This window comes from Dromaius novaehollandiae, chromosome W (genome assembly GCF_036370855.1).
Source record: "Dromaius novaehollandiae isolate bDroNov1 chromosome W, bDroNov1.hap1, whole genome shotgun sequence".
Lineage (NCBI taxonomy): Eukaryota > Metazoa > Chordata > Aves > Casuariiformes > Dromaiidae > Dromaius > Dromaius novaehollandiae.
Window position 1 is genome coordinate 59,298,898 of NC_088130.1, and position 18,663 is coordinate 59,317,560.

The 18,663-nt window shown below is 62.3% G+C and overlaps 5 protein-coding genes across 5 annotated transcripts; all 5 read right to left on the minus strand.

The window, feature by feature from the left end:
- Nucleotides 1-144: 144 nt before the first annotated feature.
- LOC112991929 (avidin-like) lies at nt 145-1,322 on the minus strand. Its single transcript, XM_026114753.2, has 4 exons — nt 1,251-1,322; nt 739-952; nt 322-442; nt 145-244 (listed from the first exon to the last, which is right to left on the minus strand). The coding sequence occupies exons 1-4, from the start codon at nt 1,320-1,322 to the stop codon at nt 145-147; spliced, it is 507 nt and encodes a 168-aa protein (XP_025970538.1).
- Nucleotides 1,323-2,556: 1,234 nt separating this feature from the next.
- On the minus strand, nt 2,557-4,233 carry LOC135324230 (avidin-like). The gene is made up of 4 exons (XM_064500024.1): nt 4,055-4,233; nt 3,707-3,917; nt 2,967-3,087; nt 2,557-2,786 (listed from the first exon to the last, which is right to left on the minus strand). Exons 1-4 carry the CDS (start codon nt 4,124-4,126, stop codon nt 2,753-2,755), a joined length of 438 nt encoding a protein of 145 aa, XP_064356094.1. The 5' UTR covers nt 4,127-4,233; the 3' UTR covers nt 2,557-2,752.
- A 4,124-nt stretch (nt 4,234-8,357) lies between these two features.
- Nucleotides 8,358-11,009, minus strand: LOC135324334 (avidin-like). The gene is made up of 5 exons (XM_064500370.1): nt 10,954-11,009; nt 10,198-10,305; nt 9,869-10,079; nt 9,563-9,683; nt 8,358-9,474 (listed from the first exon to the last, which is right to left on the minus strand). The coding sequence occupies exons 2-5, from the start codon at nt 10,258-10,260 to the stop codon at nt 9,429-9,431; spliced, it is 441 nt and encodes a 146-aa protein (XP_064356440.1). The 5' UTR covers nt 10,261-10,305; nt 10,954-11,009; the 3' UTR covers nt 8,358-9,428.
- A 2,681-nt stretch (nt 11,010-13,690) lies between these two features.
- Nucleotides 13,691-15,178, minus strand: LOC112991937 (avidin-like). The gene is made up of 4 exons (XM_026114768.2): nt 14,965-15,178; nt 14,259-14,469; nt 13,989-14,109; nt 13,691-13,913 (listed from the first exon to the last, which is right to left on the minus strand). The coding sequence occupies exons 1-4, from the start codon at nt 15,154-15,156 to the stop codon at nt 13,880-13,882; spliced, it is 558 nt and encodes a 185-aa protein (XP_025970553.2). The 5' UTR covers nt 15,157-15,178; the 3' UTR covers nt 13,691-13,879.
- Nucleotides 15,179-15,256: 78 nt separating this feature from the next.
- On the minus strand, nt 15,257-16,487 carry LOC112991939 (avidin-like). The gene is made up of 4 exons (XM_064500285.1): nt 16,360-16,487; nt 16,055-16,265; nt 15,512-15,632; nt 15,257-15,382 (listed from the first exon to the last, which is right to left on the minus strand). The coding sequence occupies exons 1-4, from the start codon at nt 16,429-16,431 to the stop codon at nt 15,337-15,339; spliced, it is 450 nt and encodes a 149-aa protein (XP_064356355.1). The 5' UTR covers nt 16,432-16,487; the 3' UTR covers nt 15,257-15,336.
- Between the last annotated feature and the right edge of the window lie 2,176 nt (nt 16,488-18,663).

The following is an 18,663-nucleotide window of genomic DNA, read 5'->3' on the forward strand; positions in this document are numbered from 1 at the left end:
GCTGGAAACTCGCGGGTGCGTGCTTCAAGCCGAGGAGGGCTCCCTGCCCGGCTGGGGATGGGCTCCACCGGGGGAACTGCCAGTCAGACTGCGGGGGGAGGCCAAGCGGGGGGGACGGCGGGAGTCACCGGGCTGCGGGCGCCGTCACGGCGCGGGCGCCAGGCTGTCGTCGCAGGAGGGAGACCAGCTCTGCAGGACCTTCCCCTTCGGGCTGCGCTTGCGGGTGAAGACGTTCCTGCCCACCCTGCGGGGAGGCAGAGAGCTGCCGCGCTCCGGCCGGCGAGCATGGCTGCCCAGGGGCTCCCCGAGCCTCCTCCCTACCTGGTGGCTCTCCAGTCGTCCTCCAGCGACCCGACGGCCTCGCGCAGCAGCCAGGTGGTGGCCAGCAGCTCCTTGCCACCCGGGCCCACGAAGCACTGCCCCACGAAGACAGCGGTGGCGTCTGCGGGAACCAGCGCAGGGACGATGGGGCCAGACCCGTCGTGAGCACCTTGGACTGGACCCCACGCACCTCGCGGAGCCACCCAAGGGCGCCGGGCGAGCAGGAGCTGCTCCGAGCCAGCTGCTGCACCCATCGCTCCACCCGAGCAATGACCCCCTCCCTGACTCCCCCCTTCCCGGGCTGTGTCCCCGCGCTTACACGCACCAAAGCCTTTGCACAACACAGGTTTCGCTCCCCGGCGCGGATGGTGGTGCCTTCCCCGCCCCCGCCCCATCCCCGCGTGGCCCAGCACCTACTGGAGAACCTCTCCCAGCGCACGGTGAAGCCAAAGGTGGGCCAGGCCGCCTCGCCGGGGTCGTGCTGGGCGCCCTTCAGGGGGGACACGCGGATGCAGCCGCCAGCCAGGCTCACCCGCGTGAGGTACTCGCCCTGGAAGCCGCCGTCGGCCCGCACTGCTGAGATCTCCATCAGCGACTCCTGATCGTTCCTCCACAGCCCACTCAGCTCGCACTGCAGGGGATGCGGGACACTGTGCCGGGATGGGGCCCTCCCTGCTCCCCCGGGGCGGTGGGGCTGCAGCCCCCCGGCGCTGGCGTGGACACGCGGTCCTGGCGCGGGAGCAAACGGATGCACAGGGGCGGCCGTTCCCATTTTGTGTTTTGCCCGCGTTACCTCCCAAGTCTGCGCTTTGCACTTGCAAAGCTTGCCTGCCTGCACCCCCTGTCCCGGCCGGGAAAGGCGTTAAAGAGAGGGGCCCCCCGGCTGCTCCCGCCGCATCCCCAGGGCAAGCGCCGCACCGGCCCCGTACCTTCCTCCCAGCCGGGCTGGCGCGCGTCGCCAGGGCCAGGGCCAGGAGCAGGGCCAGACCGCTGCTCGCCATGGCCTGGGGCTGCCGCGGCTCCCCGCACCCCGGCCCCCTTTATAGCCCTGCGGGCGGTAACTGGAGCCCCGTGGTGGCAGGGCGCCCGGGAAACGTGAGGCGAGGAGGTCTGCGTGACCCGGCAGTGCCGAGGCACGCGGGGCGAGTGGCGGCTATAGATAGAGGCGGCACGGCGTGTGGCACTTGCACAGCCCGCAGCCCAGGGCCAGAGGGGAGAGGGGCTGCGGGGCCTCCCGGTGTGGTGCCACCAGCCCTGCTCCTTGCTCCCGCACCGTCCCGCTGCCACCACCAGTCATGGTGATGCTGGGGTGCACAGCCTCACCGGCTCTTCTCCCCAGGCGCAACAAATGCACCTCTTCCCCCGGGATTTTGTCCCAGTGATAGTCCCCTTCCGGCAGAAGTTTCTGCTGCTTTTCCAAGCTGTTTTTCCCTGGCTGTGCTGAGCTTTCCTTGGGTCTGGGGGAAGTGACAGCTTGCAACATGAGCTCTTGGACACCGCTGAATCAATCCCCATTGTAAGTGCTGCTGAGGCCTTCTGGTACATGTGCTGAAGTTAAAATTGGAGTTGGACCACCAAGACCCACACTGAGGTGGTGATTCACGGAGTTTGCAAAAGCTAGGGATGCCTTTTCCTTCGGCAGAGAGGAGCAGCCACAGCGAGGACGTGCTCTCCAGCTCAGGTACCTGCTCCACGCGTCCTGGCTTGCTGCAGCCATCTGCTGGGGCCACCTCACTCAGCATCAGGGTCCCAGAGAGCCCGCAGATTTGTCCCTGCCCTCCCTCAGCCACTTTGGGCCAGTCTTTGCTGCACTCATCCCACTGGATGTGGCCCCCAGGTCTGCACCATACCCCCCCCCTCACCGCTCTGCCCCATCCCTCCAGCCCAGGAGTGGGTGTTGCAGAGCAGGGATGGGTCCCCTCCACCAGTGACCGGGGTCACAGGAGCTGGCACAAGGTGCACACAGGGGCTGGGGGCTCAGGCTGCCCAGGGGACCCCATGGGAGGGGATGCCCCATGCACAGTCCCCAAGGGAGTGACCTCACGGGAGGGGATGCCCCATGCACGGTCCCCAAGGGAGTGACCTCACGGGAGGGGATGCCCCGTGCACAGTCCCCAAAGGCGTCCCTAAAGGCACGAGGCCCAGCATCTCCTTGAGGCACATGGAGGGGAGGTGGGGGACAGGACCCAGCCAGGCTTTACCCCAAAGTCTGTGAGCAATGACAACACAAGAGACTTGGCAGTCCTGGAGCTTTATTGTGTGTGGAGCAGTTCTGCAGGGTCATGGGAGAGGAGCAGCTTGGCAACCCTCCAGCAGCCACCTGGGAGACGCAGAGCCGGGAGGATGGATGGGGTGGGCAGGGGTCTTCGAAACAGGGGCCACACGAGAACATAGGACACAGCCAACTCCTCTGTGATGGTTGCGTGTGCTATCACAGGAACCGGGTGAACACGTTGCTGCCGATACTGCAGGGAAACAGAGCTTGTACCTTGGTGCATCAAGACCAGGAGGGACTTTTTGGTCTGAACCCCGTGCAGCACAGGGGATGACCACCAATAAAACACATCCTGAGCACAGTGATTAGCATCAGAGCATTTTCCAGATGCTTTAATGGACTCATGGGCCCTGCTCTGCTCAATGCTCACCTGGTGGCTTTCCAGTCGTCCTTGAGGTCATCGACCTCCTGTCTCAGGAGCCATGTGGTCCTCAGAATTTCCTTTCCATCCTCATCCACGAAGCACTGGCCCGTGAAGACAGTGGTAGAGTCTGCAGGGAAGGAATGGGAGGTGGGGTAAGTGCCAGGGCCAGAGGCAAGGGGGGACAACACCATTCAGACAAATAAAGGTCCCGCACCCTGCTTGCATCTGTGAAGGGTCACAGAGCAACTCCATGCAGTGGGGAGTGGGTGAGCAGGGTGCACCCAGGACACTGGGAGCGTGATGCTTCCTACCAGTACTCTAAACCCTCCAGATTAGGGGTTTCCCTGTGCTCAGGAGGCAATGAGCCAGTTTGGGGTGAAAAAGGCTGCTCTGACCAGCTAGGGTCAAGAGCAGCCTCTTGCAGGGGTCTCATCAACTCATAAAGGGAGCATCCACAAATAATATGGACGGCTGGGTTTTGGTCCTAGCTCATAATGGGTAGCTCGTAACAGGCAGCTTTGCAGCGGAGAACCCCTCTGTGCCCTGTGGTGACACGTGGCTGACAGTTCCCAGGTCCTCCTCTTCTCGGGCTGGACCTGACCCGGACACGAGGTGGACATGGGGACCAGGGAGTGCCACCACACAAGCAGCTCCTGGGCTGGGGATGGAGGAGCATTGAGGACACCATGGGGGAGGGCAAGGGGCTGTTGGGGACACCACGGGGAGGCTGGGGAAGGGTGAAGCACCTGAAAAACTCCAGTTGACGGTGAAACCGAAGGTGGGCTGGTTCGGCTTGTTCTTGTGGTGCTGGGATCCCTGCAGCGGCGAAATCTTGATTTCGTTCTTGGTGGCTGTCACGGCCGTGTGGTACAACCCAGAGAACTCGCCTTGGCTGTTCACGGAATTGATGGTCATGTTGGAGCCCAGCTCATTGATCCAAAATCCTGTCAGGACACACTGCAAAGAGGGAATCAGCCCCGGCTGCCCCGCACGGCCAGGGCAGGGGCTGAGACGCAGGAGCAGGCACCCCGCAGGGCACCCTGCGGCCCCGGGCGCAGCGTGCTGCCCCTCCTGGGCATCAGCCTCCCTTTTACCTTGGTCTGCTCAGAAGCGCTGGTGGATGCTGCCGCCAGGGTGAGGATGAGCGCGATGCTGAGCCTGTCCATCCTCCTCGAGAGCGGGCGCTTGCTGCTGAACTGCTGCGACTGCTGGGGTTTGCTGGCTGGGGAGCGTGTGTGGAGCCTTTTTATAGACCGGCGGGGAGACGGGGGCTGTTGTTTTTATTGTTTTTAAACGTTTCAAGGAATTAGCACATACCAGCTGTTATCTCACCCCTCTATCTTGTTGACTTTCCCAGAGAGGCTCCTGAGCAAACAAAGAAGGAAAGTGAAAGGGGAAGTTTGATAAGACGTGCTGATCTCCTGCTCCGCTGAGGGACGTCCTGTCCTGTGCAAGGAGCGCGGTGTGACCGGCGAGCCCCGTGGGTGTCCCCGCTCCCGGCCGGAGCTGGGTCCCCAGCACCGCGCAGCCCTGGGACGAGTGGGTGCAAGTACTGGCTCGTGGGGTTCAGCAGGGATTTGGGGGAGAGGGCTGTGCTGGGTGAGGTAGGGATGCTCGGGAGGGCTGGTGGGTCGCTGGCCTCTGTCCCCTGGCATGTTTGCAGCCGCTCACGTGTGGCTGTAAGGGAGCAGCAGGGAGAGGGCTGCCGGGGAGGCCGGGCTCCACTTCCCTGGTACGCTCCTGCTTGAGCTGTCTTTCCTCTTTGGGCAAAACCCCTTCGCTCTCTGTGGGCTTTTCTATCTGTGGAGATTTCACCTTCCTGAGTCGGAAACCCTGGAAAAAAACAGTTTCTTACGAAAATCAGGGCTCAGAGCAGCTTGCGTTCTCCAGAGCGGGCTGGGAGAGCGGGGCTGTGGAGCTGGCGGAGGAGCTCACCCATGCACCTGGGATGAACTCCCTGCCAGGAGAGGCTGCAGAAAGGGCTCAGCTGGAGGAGAGGGGCAGAGGAGAAGAGCAAGGCTGCCTCTACGCTGGTGGTTTTAGCAGCGGCTCTGCTGTGGACAATTCCCGAGCAGGTTGTCCCAACCTGGACTGGAGAGGCTGGTGGGAATGGTAACCACACGGACCCAGATCATGTAGCAAGAGCTATAGGAATTAAGTTATAAATGAGTAATAAAAATGAAAATCAAGTTTGTTCTTTAGTTATCACAGCAGTGTGGCTGGGTATCAGGGCTGTGGTCTGCACACACCCAGAGGAATTAGCTATAAATCCTCTGGGTGATCCAGGAACTTCCCCGCTCTATCTGCTTTGCTGAGATAGTGACGGGATTATCATTGAACCCTGAGATATTGGACCCTGAGTCATTGGACCCTGAGTCATTGGACACTGAAACAGGTGATTTTTTTCTGGATTATTGCAGTTAGGCGTTAGACTGATGGTTACAGGAACCCCCCAGGAGATAATTTCAGACAATCTTCCTGCTTTCGTGGTCCAATTCATATGCTTTAAATATGTGAGTTAACAGCCTGGGTGGAGAATCTGGCCCTCCCTTCCAGAGCTCCTGCTGTGGAAGTAAGCAAACTATATCTAGATAAGGTGCTTGTAAACAGCTGATGAATCTTGTTCCTGAAGGAGAGGTCATGTAAGACAGTCTTCTGTATGTGGTTAAGACATTTAAGACAAGTTTTCTATATAACTAAGATAATCAGTAACGATGGATCATGCATGCACTGGAGCCATCACGGAGGAGCACGGCCAGCAGGGCTGCGGGAACTGTGCAGAGCAGCGGTTCGGGGTGTCCCACCTGATCCCGGTGAGACCGCCGCCGCAAGGACCCTCGCAATGGGGATTCCCGTCACTGTCTGGACAGCCACCATCATCCTGTTTGAGAGATTTGAGACCCTATATGAGTGTCATCCTATGCCAAGAAGATCCCAATAAATTATTATTATTATTATTATTAACGAACGATGTCCCTGAGAGTGTCTGTGAGACCCTAGCAGCGGTATGCTGTGCATTTCTGTAAGGTGCCTCCTGCCTCCTCTGGCTTCCAGCCCCCTGAAGGGTCACAGTGTGTGAACGACCGAGACCAAGAGGATGTGATGTAGGAGCAACAGCTGGTTTTTATCCCACGGTGAGGTCTGCAGGGGGGTTGGGGGGACCCTGCTGGGCAGCCGTGCCATGCCGATGGACACGAGCTAGACGGAGGTGACTGGTGAAGTGTTTGTGGCTGAGACTGGTGTAGGCAGGGCAGAAATTCATGCAAAGCTCTGCAAGCAGCTCTCGTGGCTGGGCACTAAAACAACAGATCAAATCCAGCACTGATGAGTGCAAAACACCTGCAGAGAAGTGACCTCAGCCACAGGCACTCACTGGCATCTGGCATCACCACATCTTGTCACCCGCTGCCCCAAAATCTGCAGGCAACCCAAGGGGCTGGGTGCATTGCAGCCTTGTTGGCTGCCCTCACTGGCCTTAAGGCATGTAAATACTCGTGCCAGCTCCCTGGCTTGCTGCCTCTCTCCCTTGGCAGCCTGCGTCCTGGCACTGGTGCTGCTGGGTGGTGATAACGCAGTCAGGAGGATGCGTGCAGTACAAGTGGCAGCTGCCTTTGTGCAGCATCAGCAACACCTCTGAGCCGGCCACCGGCCCCTCTGCTCCCCGCTTTTCTGATCCTGAGGATCCTGTAAACTAGCTCCTTGGACTAAATACTGTCTCAAAATGCTGGGAAGTGAGGAAGCTCGCTGGAAAGGGACTTCAAGCAGAGCAGCCACAGAGCTGAAATGCTGCAGACCTAAGAACACCATGGGGGGGGGGGGGGGTAGGCAGCATAACCGTGCTCCCTTCTGAGAGGCTGTGAAAGAGCAGACCCTACAGGAAGGCTGTAAAAGACCTGGAAAAGCTGGTAAAATTTGCGGACAGAAAGGAGGCAACGTGAAGAAAACAACGTTGTTTATGAATCAGGAGATGCATTCAAAAGAAAAAACACGAAGAGCAAACAATCTGCAAATCCACGACAAGGAGGCCAAAACAGATGGAAAAAGCTTGCTAAAGCCATCGGTGCTATTAATAAAACGTTTCCAAGGTCCTCGGCGTCAGGAAACCCGGGGGAGCAGCAGGAGACAGCAGCTCCGCGAGCCGGGTCGCGCTGGTGGCGCAGCGCCATGGGCTGCCGGAGAGCTCGGTGAGAGCCCACAGCCTGCCGGCCCTGCGGGGACGGGATCAGGCCGGGGCCAGGTGGCTGGAGGAACGCCTTCAGCTTCAGAGCTGACTTTCCTGGAAATCAGCTGCTCGGGCGGGGAGTGGGCAGCTCAGGAAACACAAGCGCGCACTGACAGCAGTTGTTCCTCCAGCAAGGCTTTCCCGCTACGCCTCCTGTTTCCAGTAAATGACATTAATCACTTCAAGCAGAGTTTTGGACCTGGACCTCCCGTGCGTCTCCAGCAGACGCAGCCTCCAGGCAGATGGCTCGGTTTGCCAAAGGGCCCCCAGAGTTATGCTCTTGCCACAGGCGCCCTGGTCCATGCAGAGCCCCAACCCCGGCTCCCTTGACGCAGGACAGACACGGCTGGGCTGTGCCACCCTGTCGCCCCATGCTGCTCGGAGCTGCTCAAAGCACTGCGCCAGGCTGAGGCAGCCTGCGCTCGGAGGCGCTGCTCGAGTGCTGCCAAAATCGGCACGCGCCCACCCCATCACAAACCAAAACGCGGGTTTTGGACCAAAAAGGAACGAGAATGCTGCAAGTGCTGAAATTGCAGCACGTTAAGCTCGGGGTTGTGTGTTTGAAAGGGGTTCAAGAGAACTGGGTGAGATGCTCAGAGATGGTGCTGGTGTGAACAGAAGTGCCACGGCTGTGCATGGAGCATGGCTCCTGCTCAGGTCTAAGCGCGGACGGGGCAGTCTGAAAAGCAGCAGTGCTGGGTGACCGAGCAGTCAGGGCAGACTGGAACCAGGAGAGCTCAAAGCAGGAGCGGGTCATCCCACCTCCATTGCAGGTGGGATCCCCCAGAGCTCATAAGGGGAGGCACTCGACAACACCAAGCAGGGCAAGCAAGAATTAGCATTAGTTAGAGCCCTGAACAGGAAACACTTTATCTTTAGCAATAAATCTATACTGCAGATAACCTAGGGATTTCTTGGGGTGGAAGTAGCACCTGGCAGCAGAAAACAGAACGTGAGTGTGTGCAGGTAGAGGCCCTCTGCTCTCCTGCGCCGCTTCCCCAGGACCTTCCCTACTCCCTGTCCCCGCCACAGGCCGGCTCTCTTCAGCAGCCTGCAATGCCCTGCAGTGGCTGCAAAGCCCATTGGGGCTGGAAATGCTCCTCCTGCTCCCGCTGCCTGCAGCAGTGCTTTAGCCCAGCTTCCCGGCATACGTCTACAAAACACACAACACTGAGTTTAAAGAGAAAAAAAAATCATTTTATTCCACTTTTGGAGCCTTTTTCACCAAAGCTGAAAAGAGCCTCAGAGCAGAACTTGCACCACAGCGCGACGCTCCCCCACACGCACTTCCCACTGTGGGAGAGTGCATGCAGATTTTGGCGGTGGGCGCACCGGTGCCATGTCACCAGACGTGCAGGTTCGGAGAGACACCTTGTGTGAGCCTGGCTGGGATGGGGCAGGCAAGTGCAGGCACTTGCAGACAGCCTGGGGGCCGGGGGAGCCAGGTGGGGGGTGCCCAACCTTGACAAGAGAGGGATCATGCATGCCCTAGATGACCCATCTGGGGACACTCCAGGGCAGCGATCACTCATGAGACTGTTTTGGAGGTGACTGCGAAGGCACCAAAAAGGCATTTTTAAGAAGACACTCATGCTGCATGCCCACAAGAGCTCTGATGTGCAGAGGTGGTGATGGTATGTGTCGGACCACGCAGTGTGGCAGCACCCGCACGAGTCCCCATGAGAAGGGGAACGAGGGATATGACGGGGCAGCTCCTGAGTGCTCTGTAAGAAGCTTATCAGAGAAAAGATTCGACTCTGTCATGGTTTCTCCAGACAGGCGAGAGCTGTTCAGATATGCTACAAGGCCCCATGTCTGGATGAGGGTCACCCCCAACAGATGAGGTTTGGAGGCAGCAAGCAGCTGAGCAAATCTCCTTGCTCTGAGCACAGCAAGCGCCTCAGCTGAGACCCAGGTCCCAGCTAGAGAAGAGCTGGGGCACACAGGCTGTTCCCATCCTGTCTCCGATGCTCCTGGTTTGGAAGAAGCTTCTAGCTGAAGGAGCTCAGACCAGCTTGAGCAGAGCTCCTGCCGAGTCCCCGGTGGCATCGGCGCACAGCTGATGCTGCAGACCGGCCCACCAGGTCCCCCTGGCCAGGGACAAGGCTGGGGAGCCAGCAAATACTGAAGTATGAGTGTGAGAAATGACAAGTGAAGGGACAAATCCTTCATGGCAGGTGCTGCTGTGACCTGTGCGACAGCACCTCTCCCTCCTAGGCTGGCAGAGATGGTGTCAGAGAGGCTTTTCATTCTTCCTTGAAGTTCATCCGAGTGAAGACGTTGCGGCCGACCCTGCAGGGAAGCATGTCCATGACAGACCCTTTGGTTGCCCACCCAGCAGAGGGGCAAACACCCTTGGGACAGGGATCCCATTGCTCACCTGGTGGCTTTCCAGTCATCCTGGAGGGAGTCGACCTTCTCCCGCAGGAGCCAGGCTGTCTGCAAGACCTCCTGCTTGCTGGCGTCCACAAAGCGCTGGCCCACGAAGACGGCGGTGGAGTCTGTGGGGAGCAGGCAGGAGTCAGCTCCCACGGCAAGAGCCCCAGCAAGAGGTGTCGCAGGGTGCGTCATGCTGTCTGCAGGGTGCTTGGCAGACAGACGCTGGCCAGAGCAGAGAGGCGAAGCCAAGCAGTGGGGCCTGCCTGCACTGCCCTCCCGTCCGCCTGGAGCTGCTGCCCCTACGTACCAGAAAACCTCTTCCAGTTGACGGTGAAGCCAAACGTGCATTGTCCGTCCTCGTCCAAGTGCTGGGAACCGTGGAGGGGTGAAGGCTTGATTGGCTTTTGGGCGCTCGAGACAGCGGTGTGGTACTCGCCTCTGAAGTCGCCCTGGCTGTTCACGCTGAAGATGTGCATCTGCGAGCCCAGGTCGTTCTCCCACCAGCCGGTCAGGTCGCACTGTGGAGGGAGGGAGCTGACGCGGTCGCCTGGGCCCACCCCGGCGTGGGGCTGGCCCCCCACCGCAGCGCCCAGGCCTCCCCCAGGCCCCCAGCCAGGGGGCAGATGCTGAAGTTACCTTGCCCCTCCTTGCGGTCTGGTCCTGCCAAGTCTTGGCATTTTCTCCTTTTGTCTCCTTCATGCTGGTCTTTTCCCCTTTGAGGGTGTCAGCCCACAGGCAAAGTAGCTTTAAAAATGAAAGAAACACAAAGTCAGGTTTTGGCAGCAGCAGCAGCATCTCTCAGGAGTCTGGTGGTGCTGGGGGGGGGGGCATGAGCCCACCATGCCTCTTGCTCAGGCACTTCTCTCTAAGACATCTGATTTATAAAGTCATTGTAACCTCAGAAACATCAGGAGAACCAAAAACTAAGTTAAAAGCCCAACAGAACAGAAGAGGTAAGGCAAAAAAGCCAAAGGCAGAAGCCCCAGACAGGCAGGAAGGGCTGCAAGCTGCGCCGCTCCTGCTTGCATCCATCCGGGGCAGCGCGCCAGCCTCGCTGGGGGGGCCAGGGCCGCACTTGCACCGGTACCCGGTGCGCTGGGCCACCCGGGTGACCAAGGAGCCGGGACGGCTGGTGCCTTGCAGTCTCCCACCCGCCGAGCTGCGGCCCCGGGGCAGCCCCGAAGCGCTCGCCGTCCCTCCATCACTGCAGCTCCCTGTCCCCAGGGCCCCAGCCTGGGCGGGCGCTCCCACGTGTCCCCGCAGGGGCTCCCACGCGTGTCCCCCATAGCGGGGGGGGACACATGTGCCCCCCATGGGGCAGGGCTCTCCATGCACATCGCTCCCAAGGAGGGGTCCCCGGGGCCGGCGCTCCCACGCGTGCCCCGCTCCCACCTGGTTTCCCACGGCGGCTCCGGGAGGGGCGAGGAGGCGGCGGCGGCGACGGCTGATCGCGGGCGACGGCTGCCGCCGGCGGAGCTGCCGGTGCCTTTATAGCCCGGCCCCGCCGGCCCGCCCCGGGCGGCCCCGGGCTGCGGCAGGTCCCCGCCGGGGACGGGGCGCCGCTGCGCAGAGCCCTGCCCGGCGCGGCTGAAATCGGGGTCCGGCCCCGCGGCCGGGGGCGACACGCGGCGCCTGGGGTTTGGCAGCCTCTCTCGCCGCCGCCCGGGAATCCCTCACGCCCGGGGGCTGCTTCCCCGGCTCGGCGGCTCCCGAAAGCGGGGGCAACCGGCTGAAGCGCCCCCGGGTCCCCTCTGCTCGGGGAGGGCTGCCGAGGAGCCCCGCACGGTCGCTCCGCAGGGCGAGAGGCTGCGCGGCAGCACAGGAGGGTTGGGGGGCAGCACGGGGTGGTGGTGGGGAGCAGGGGGGGGCTGGGGCTGCACAAACAAGTCCGCTGAAAAAGAAAGCGAAACTGTGCTGAGGGCGGTCCGGGCCCCCCCCCGAGCATCACAGCTGGGCGGTGACAGATAGCTGCACTTGCAAGCGAAAGCAAAAAGCAGCAGATGCAGGGGGAAGGGAAAGCGGGGGCGGGCTGTTCGCGTGGGGCACGGAGAGGGTGCTAAAGGGTCAAAACTGGGGTAAGGGGGGAAGGGGCTCCGGACTGGTGGGGTCTGGGACACCCATCCCGTCAGCCCAGCACAGGGGGAATGGGGCGGCTGCTTTGTGGATGACACGCTTAGTGTCAAAGCCCGTGGTTTCCTGTAAATCGGGGGGTGATTGCTTTTTGTTTCTGTTTCCAAGTTAAAGGAACTGCCCGGTTTGGTGGTTTCCTCTCTGCGTTTTGCAGAGCCCGAGGCTTTGGTCTTGCACGCACTGTACTGAGGAGAACAGTTTTGCCAGAGCAGGGGCAGTGCCCAGCCCTCCCCGAGAGCAGCGGCTGCGACTGCGGCCCCGGGGATTCAGGACAGCCACCGCGAGCCTCCGTCCTCCCCCTGTCGCAGCCCCGCGGGGCCCCGCCGCCCCGGCGCGTCCCCCCTCGTCCTCCTGCCCTCGTCCCTCCCCGATCCGCTGAGGCCGCTCGCAAACATCCCCGGAGCCGCGTGTGCATTGCTGCAAGCGATGGTCTCTTCCCCGGAGCCCCTGCGAGTGACGGGGGCGGTGGTCCCCACGGAGTCCCTCATAGCCCCTCGGACCCTGCTGACCACGGCCAGCCCTTTCCATCCCCTGCTCCCCCTGTTTGTCCACGCTTCTCCCTCCCCGAAGCCCCTTGACACCCGCTTTTCCCCGCCTTCGGTCCTGCCCCTAAGCATCCCGTGCCGAGAGCCGCGCAGACCCCCAACGCCCTGCCCCGGCATCCCCTGCCGTGCCCCCTATGCCCAATGACAGACCCCCTCGGCAGGGCCTGGCCCCGACCCACAGCTTTGGGGCGTCCAGCCGGGCTCTGCAGCCTGGGGGCTTCGGCCGTGCAGCTCTGACCCCCCCGGTAGTCCCCGGCCCCACCGCTGCCTTCCCGGGGGCTGCAGCACCCCAGGGCCGACGCTCAGCCCCTGCCCTGGAGTGGCGGGTCCAGATCATCCTGCCGCAGCCAGAAACGCCCGGAGGCGCCGGGGCCGAGCCGTGGGGCGCAGACCCACGAGCGGCACCCGGAGGGGGGCACCCGCCGTGGGGCCAGACATGCCCGGCGAGCGGCGTGATCCGGCACTGTTTGCTGCGTGCAGGAGGGGGCAGCAGCCGCCCGCGCCGTGGACCCGGAGCGCGGAGACCGCCCGGCCCTGCACGGCGACGGCTCTCCGAACAGCCGGGGAGGGAAAACAAAGAGCAGCCCGGTCCCCCTGCCCGCCCTCGCAGCCCAGACCCCAAAAACGCCGGCCCCCGGGACCCTCTGCTGCAATCTCGTCTTGCGGTGACATTGCTGCTCTTGCCGCGAGTCTCCCATCACTTGCTCAGCACCTGCCTTGGGATACGTTACCTGCAGTGTGTTTTCATCCCCCTCAACCGCGCGTATGGGCAGGGCTTGGCATCGGGCAGATGCTTTTCCTCTTGTGCCGCCCCGGCTGGCAAATGCAGCCCCTGGCCCTGCCCTGTGCAGCCTCGGAGCCACCGTTAGGTTTCTGCTGGCTGCAGGTTTTGCGGTTCTGCAACCAAAATGTTTGGGGTTTACTGGGAGCACTGGGGCTGCGCGGGGCATTGCTCAAAACGAGCCATGTGAAATGCTGCCTAGCTCAAGGGGAAGTGCTGCCGTGGGGGCCAACAGCCAAACGGCTGCAAAGGCAGGCCGCGATCCTCCCCCCGACTCTCCGGCCCCGCCGGCTCCCCAAGCTCCCCCCCATGGAAACATTTCCCTGAGCTCCCTGGGCAGTCGCCAGCCGCCACCTCGCCGTGGCGGTCCGCAGGGCTGCTCTCGACGGCCCATCGCCCTGCGCACCCCTTTGCCTCTGAATAACGTGCAGGCCTGTGGAACAGCTGCAGGGCTCCTTGCCTGCTCTCGACGGGACAGGCACAAGGTGATCATCGCTGCTCAGTGCTGGCCAGAGGGTCACGGTGACACCAAGGGCTGCCAGCGTGCAGGCCGGCAGCCACAAGACCAGAAGGCGCCAACCACAGTCCTGCTGTCCCCTGCCCTGTCCCCTCCCTGTGCAGCCACCATGTGTGGTGGGACCGCTGACAGCGCGCCAGGAACGGAGACGCAGTCTTGCATCCATGCTGAGACGGCTTTATTGGGTGCTGGCAGGGCCCGTGAGCCGGCGGGCACAGGGCACTGGGGCAGGGTGGAGAGCAAAGCGGTGGTGCTTCCCTGCCAGGGACAGTGCCGGGCTGGTGGAGGAGGAGGAGCGACGCAGGCGAGAGCAGGGGGTGCAGCTGGCTCCGTTGCCTCACTGTGTCACTTGATCCGGGTGAAGACATTGGTGCCGATCCTGCAGGAAATGGTGTCACGGCCCCGGGAGGGTGGGCGGCCCGCACCGGGGTGGCCAGGCAGGAGGGGCACTCACCTGGTGGCTTTCCAGCTGTCCCTGCGCGATGGCACCTCCTCCCGCAGGAGCCACGTGGTCTCCAGCGTCTCCTTCCCCTGCCGGTCCACGAAGCACTGGCCCACAAAGACGGTGATGGAGTCTGCCCGGGGTCAAATGGGATGCGGAGGGGCTCAGCACCCACACCTCCATGCCACCCACAGGAACCCGGGCGCAGACAGGCGCCCGCCACGCTCCCCAGACCCACGGACACCCCAGGGCCCCCCATCCCCCCGAGGGGCACTGCCATACCTGCAAACTGCCACTGGACAGTGAAGCCGAAGGTGACCTTCCCCTTGGTGCTGGGGTGCTGCTGGGCCCCTTTCAGGGGTGACACCACGATCCGCTTGTTGGTGGCCGCCACCGCGGTGTGGTAGGAGCCGGTGAAGGCCCCGGCCGCATCGAGGGCCGAGAGGGTCATGTTGGAGCCCAGCTCGTTCTTCCACAGGCCCTGCAGCTCGCACTGGGGACCAAGGGGTCACGCCGGCACCGTGCCGCAGCCCGGGACCCCTCCGCTCCGGCTTGCCAGGGCTGCCGGGATGGGCGCCGGCTGTGCCACCGCACAGGGCTGGGGCGCTGTGCAGCCCAGCTCTGCCCGCGGCCCAGCACCCAGCCGGGACCGGCAGCCCGGGGCACCGGCTGCGCCAGCACCTCCCCTTGCCCCTGGCAGGACAGCCCAGAGGCAGCCCCCAAACTGCAGACGCTGCAGCGGCTGGCACGGCACAGCACGGGCGTGCGGCCCCCTCTGCCACACATGCTGCACCCAGGTATGGCACAGCGTGGCACAGCGAGAGCATGCAGCTCCCTCAGCCACGCACACTGCGCCCAGGGACGGCACGGCACACTGAAAGCACGCAGCCCCCTCGGGCATGGACATTGCACCCGGGGACGGCACAGCGTGGCACGGTGAGAGCGAGCAGCGCTTCAGCCACGCGCGCTGCGTGGAAGCTGCCCTTACCTTCCTCGCTGAAGTGGTGCTGAGGCTCAGCAGGGCCACGGCAAGGACGAGCGAGCAGCTCTGCCTCCCCATTGCCGCTGGCAGCGGGTGCCGGGAGCCGGGAGCCGGAGCAGCCCCTGCTCGCCGCGCCTCGCCCGGGCTCCGGCTCCGGCGCCCTTTATAGCGGGGGCTCGGCGCGGCGGTGCTGCGCATGCCGGGGCCGCTGCCAGAGGACGTCTAACCCCCCCGCCGCCCCCCCGGTCCCCCCCGCCGTGGTGCCGCGGGACGGCGCGGAGCGACGAGAGCGGGCGGCCGTTTGCAGCAAAGCTTTATTGGGGGCGGTGGGGGTGGAGGGGGCTTCGGCGGCGGGGGGGCAGCACCGCCCGCGGCTCCTCACTCCCTGCGCGGTGCCCGGCGGACGAAGACGTTGATGCCGACTCTGCGGGACGGGGCGGGCGGAGCGCGGTCAGGGCAGAGGCGCCCGGCGGCAGCGGGCCCGCAGACGCGGCCGCCGCCGAGGGCCCTGCGCCGGCTCCCGGCCGCGCCGCCCGCTCCGCCCGGGGCTCACCTGGTGGCTTTCCAGTCGTCGCCGAGGCTGCCGACCTGCTCTCGCAGGAGCCACATGGTCTTCAAAATTTCCCTCCCGTCCTCGTCCACGAAGCACTGGCCCACGAAGACGGTGGTGGAGCCTGAAAGCGCGGAGCGGAGGCGTGAGGAACAGACGTGAGCGGTCCGGCTCTGCCCCTTCAGCCCCCCGGATGGGACTTGCCCCAGACATGAGCCGGACACGGGGCCTGGGAGGTGCCGCTACCCAAACAGCTGCAGGGCTGGGGCTGGGGGAGAGTCAGGGGCAGCACGGGGGAGGGCAGGGCACTGCCCGGGACATTGCAGGGCAGGTTGCAGCACTGTCACAGACATCACAGGGGATCAACACAGGATCATTTTTGGTCAGGGTCACATTGCAGGGGAGGGCAAGGAATGGGGACATCGCAGGGGTGGCAGGGGACCATCAGTTGCATCTCCGGGGAGGGCAGAGGATATCAGGGACATTGCAGGCAAGGTCAAGGGGCTGTTGGGGACACCACGGGGAGGCTGGGGAAGGGTGAAGCACCTGAGTAACTCCAGTTGACAGTGAAACCGAAGGTGGGCTGGTTGCTGTTGTTCTCACGGTGCTGGGATCCCTGCAGTGGAGAAATCCTGATCTTTCTGCTGGTGGCTGTCACTGCCGTGTGGTACATGCCGGAGAATTCGCCTGCTTCGTTCACAGAATTGATGGTCATATTGGAGCCCAGGTCATTGAACCAAAGTCCTGTCAGGACACACTGCAAAGAAGGAATCAGCATGGGGTGCCTGGCACCCAGCCCTAGGGGACAGCCAGCAGTGCCTGGGGCCAGCCTGGCCCGCGGCCGCCTTTACCTTCCGCTCAGCAGAGGAGCTGGGAGTCACCAGCGCCAGGGCGAGCAGCAGGAGAACGGCAGCCACCTGCATGGTCTCTGCAGCTGGGAGGTGCTGGCTGATGCCCAGGACGTGCTCCTCGCAGGGCTCTGTCCGGGTGCCGGCTCCCCCTCCTTTTTATTGCTGCCGGGGCTCCCGGTGCCAGCTCTGCCCAGACGTTGCATAACCTGGGTGTTTCCAAAGTTGTGGTTCTTAGCGGTACGACAGGGCGATTGCATGCAGATGTTTCCAGCAGCTTGTGTGGAGCTAGCTGCTCCTTGCTCGTGTGCCCCCGGGGTGGGGGCCAGCCCAGCCCCCCGGGAGCAAGGCATACCGCTGGCAGCGCGCAGGCTCTCGCTCTGCCGTGTGGCTCACGGTGGCTCCACTACGGACCAAAGTGGTGCTTGCTTAAAGTCTTAGACCCCGATTCCCAGAGAAGAGTGGCTGTTGGGCCGGGGCAAAGCTCTTGGGCCGCGCTGGGGAGGTGGGCGTCGCTCTCGGGGTGCTGGGACTGCCACGCTGGAGGGTGCTGAGAGCCCGGGCAGGGGGATGGGGCTATCACAGGCTGTGTGCGATACACACCCGGCCCAGATGGACACCCCAAACTGACCCCCTGAGCCAGGGAAAATCCCTTCCAAGGGCTGGGCCCCTAAAACCCTGCCTGCTGCCCGTTTGCCACCCTGCTGCCATCCCTGGTACCTTCTCCTGGTCCTCTCCGCACACCTGCCAGCAGGGCCCTGCACCCCTCGTTACCCAAATGCCCCGTGTGGGTGCCGGGCAGTGTTAGCCTCAACCCAGCCTGGAGATGGGAGCAGAGCAGGCAGCCTGACCCCGCTCCTCCGTGCTGGATACCCTCCCGCAACCCCATCTGGGACCAGGCATCCTGCAAAGGTTTCCCCAGCCAGCCCAGCACAGCTGTGCATGCCAGCCTGGCCCAGGCGATTTCTGTCAGACAGCAGCACCCCCGTGTAGCCCCCCCCGCTCCTGTGGTCAAGCCTGTGTCTTCATCAGCCTGGCCCCAGAGAGGAGCCTCCCTCCCGGCTCTTCCGAGCAAGAGCCGTCAAATCAGGAGTCTTCTTGTAATCCAGACGTGACATCCAGTTCCTCTTCCTACCTCGGCATTATTGCAGGCTAAAGAGCAGGGACCGCTAAGAGTAGGGCAACATCCGGAAATCCTTTGCCCTGGCATTATTGCAGGCTCAAGAGAAAGGATCCCAGAGGCTTAAAACTCACAGGTAACTTTGGTGTGCACACCTGGTAATATTTATTCAAAACAAAACAAAATAAAACAGGACTGGCATCAGTTGAATGCAAGGGCGTGTGGTGGGGCTTTGGTCCTTAGCTGCCGGTTACCTCCTCCCCTGCCCTGTCTCCGGCTCCAGCAGAAACCTCCCTGGCGTCTGTTTGTTAAAGACTCCGACCTCAGGCAACATGGTGGGCTCGGGCGAGACATCACAACCAGGAGGACCCCTTGTGCGTCTGGTCTCTTTTCCCTTTATTCCCTGCTTTTACTGTCGGGCTGGATACTCAGCTCGGCAGCAGAGACCGCAGGCTGACGTCAGTTCAGGGGCACAGGTCCCTTCTGACTTTCCTTTGTCTCCGACATGACTGAAAATGGGAACTAGAGAGTTGAAGGAAACCCCCAAGGAGATTCCAGCATGTGACATATATTTACATAGGTGCTATTCTCTCAAACCCTGCAAGTATTTAAGCAAATGAAATGTCTGGGCCAGCTGCATGGAGCCGCAACCTTGTTGAACTGCTCCAGTTCCACGCTTGATCCTGCACCACGCCTGACTTTGTGACGGCTGGTTTGCCCCCTGTCCACTCTCGGCTGCTGCAGCAGCTCTCTCAGTCAGCAAGGCTGACGGTGTTGTTCTTGGCCGCTCCCTTCGTGTCTCAGTCCTGCATTCGGTTGCTGCCTTGTTGTTGCGAAGCAAAACTCGATATTTTTCCAACGCACGACTGACAAAGTATGAATGCGCACTTTTATCTCCTGATGCTATCACTCTGAAATGATGCTCAGCTCTTAATCCTGCTTCTCTTTTACCTACTGCATCTGATGGCGAACCTCATGACTGTAACCTGTTAGGTGACTTATTTTCCTCTCCCTGGCTGCATCCTAAAGGTGTTCCTTTAACGAATCCTGACCTTGTCCTATTTGTGGACAGGTCTTGCTTGCGAGATTCACGTGGTACCTTAGTAGCTGGATTTTCTGCCTGTACTCAAAATCAGGTACTAGAAGCCTTTGCTCTCCCCGGTGGGACACGAGCACAAGTAGCTGAA

Excerpts from the sequence above, each read along its gene's own strand:
- LOC112991929 (XM_026114753.2), bottom strand. The coding sequence starts at position 1,322 with ATGGCGAGCAGCGGTCTGGCCCTGCTCCTGGCCCTGGCCCTGGCGACG. Across the intron at positions 953-1,250 it reads CCAGCCCGGCTGGGAGGAAG|TGCGAGCTGAGTGGGCTGTG; the intron begins GTACGGGGCCGG and ends CATCCCCTGCAG. Across the intron at positions 443-738 it reads GCGCTGGGAGAGGTTCTCCA|ACGCCACCGCTGTCTTCGTG; the intron begins GTAGGTGCTGGG and ends TGGTTCCCGCAG.
- LOC135324230 (XM_064500024.1), bottom strand. The coding sequence starts at position 4,126 with ATGGACAGGCTCAGCATCGCGCTCATCCTCACCCTGGCGGCAGCATCC. Across the intron at positions 3,918-4,054 it reads GCGCTTCTGAGCAGACCAAG|TGTGTCCTGACAGGATTTTG; the intron begins GTAAAAGGGAGG and ends CCCTCTTTGCAG. Across the intron at positions 2,787-2,966 it reads GACGACTGGAAAGCCACCAG|TATCGGCAGCAACGTGTTCA; the intron begins GTGAGCATTGAG and ends GTTTCCCTGCAG.
- LOC135324334 (XM_064500370.1), bottom strand. The coding sequence starts at position 10,260 with ATGAAGGAGACAAAAGGAGAAAATGCCAAGACTTGGCAGGACCAGACC. Across the intron at positions 10,080-10,197 it reads AGACCGCAAGGAGGGGCAAG|TGCGACCTGACCGGCTGGTG; the intron begins GTAACTTCAGCA and ends CTCCCTCCACAG. Across the intron at positions 9,475-9,562 it reads GATGACTGGAAAGCCACCAG|GGTCGGCCGCAACGTCTTCA; the intron begins GTGAGCAATGGG and ends GCTTCCCTGCAG.
- LOC112991937 (XM_026114768.2), bottom strand. The coding sequence starts at position 15,156 with ATGCGCAGCACCGCCGCGCCGAGCCCCCGCTATAAAGGGCGCCGGAGC. Across the intron at positions 14,470-14,964 it reads GCACCACTTCAGCGAGGAAG|TGCGAGCTGCAGGGCCTGTG; the intron begins GTAAGGGCAGCT and ends CTTGGTCCCCAG. Across the intron at positions 13,914-13,988 it reads GACAGCTGGAAAGCCACCAG|GATCGGCACCAATGTCTTCA; the intron begins GTGAGTGCCCCT and ends CATTTCCTGCAG.
- LOC112991939 (XM_064500285.1), bottom strand. The coding sequence starts at position 16,431 with ATGCAGGTGGCTGCCGTTCTCCTGCTGCTCGCCCTGGCGCTGGTGACT. Across the intron at positions 15,633-16,054 it reads TGTCAACTGGAGTTACTCAG|GCTCCACCACCGTCTTCGTG; the intron begins GTGCTTCACCCT and ends CCGCGCTTTCAG. Across the intron at positions 15,383-15,511 it reads GACGACTGGAAAGCCACCAG|AGTCGGCATCAACGTCTTCG; the intron begins GTGAGCCCCGGG and ends CCCGTCCCGCAG.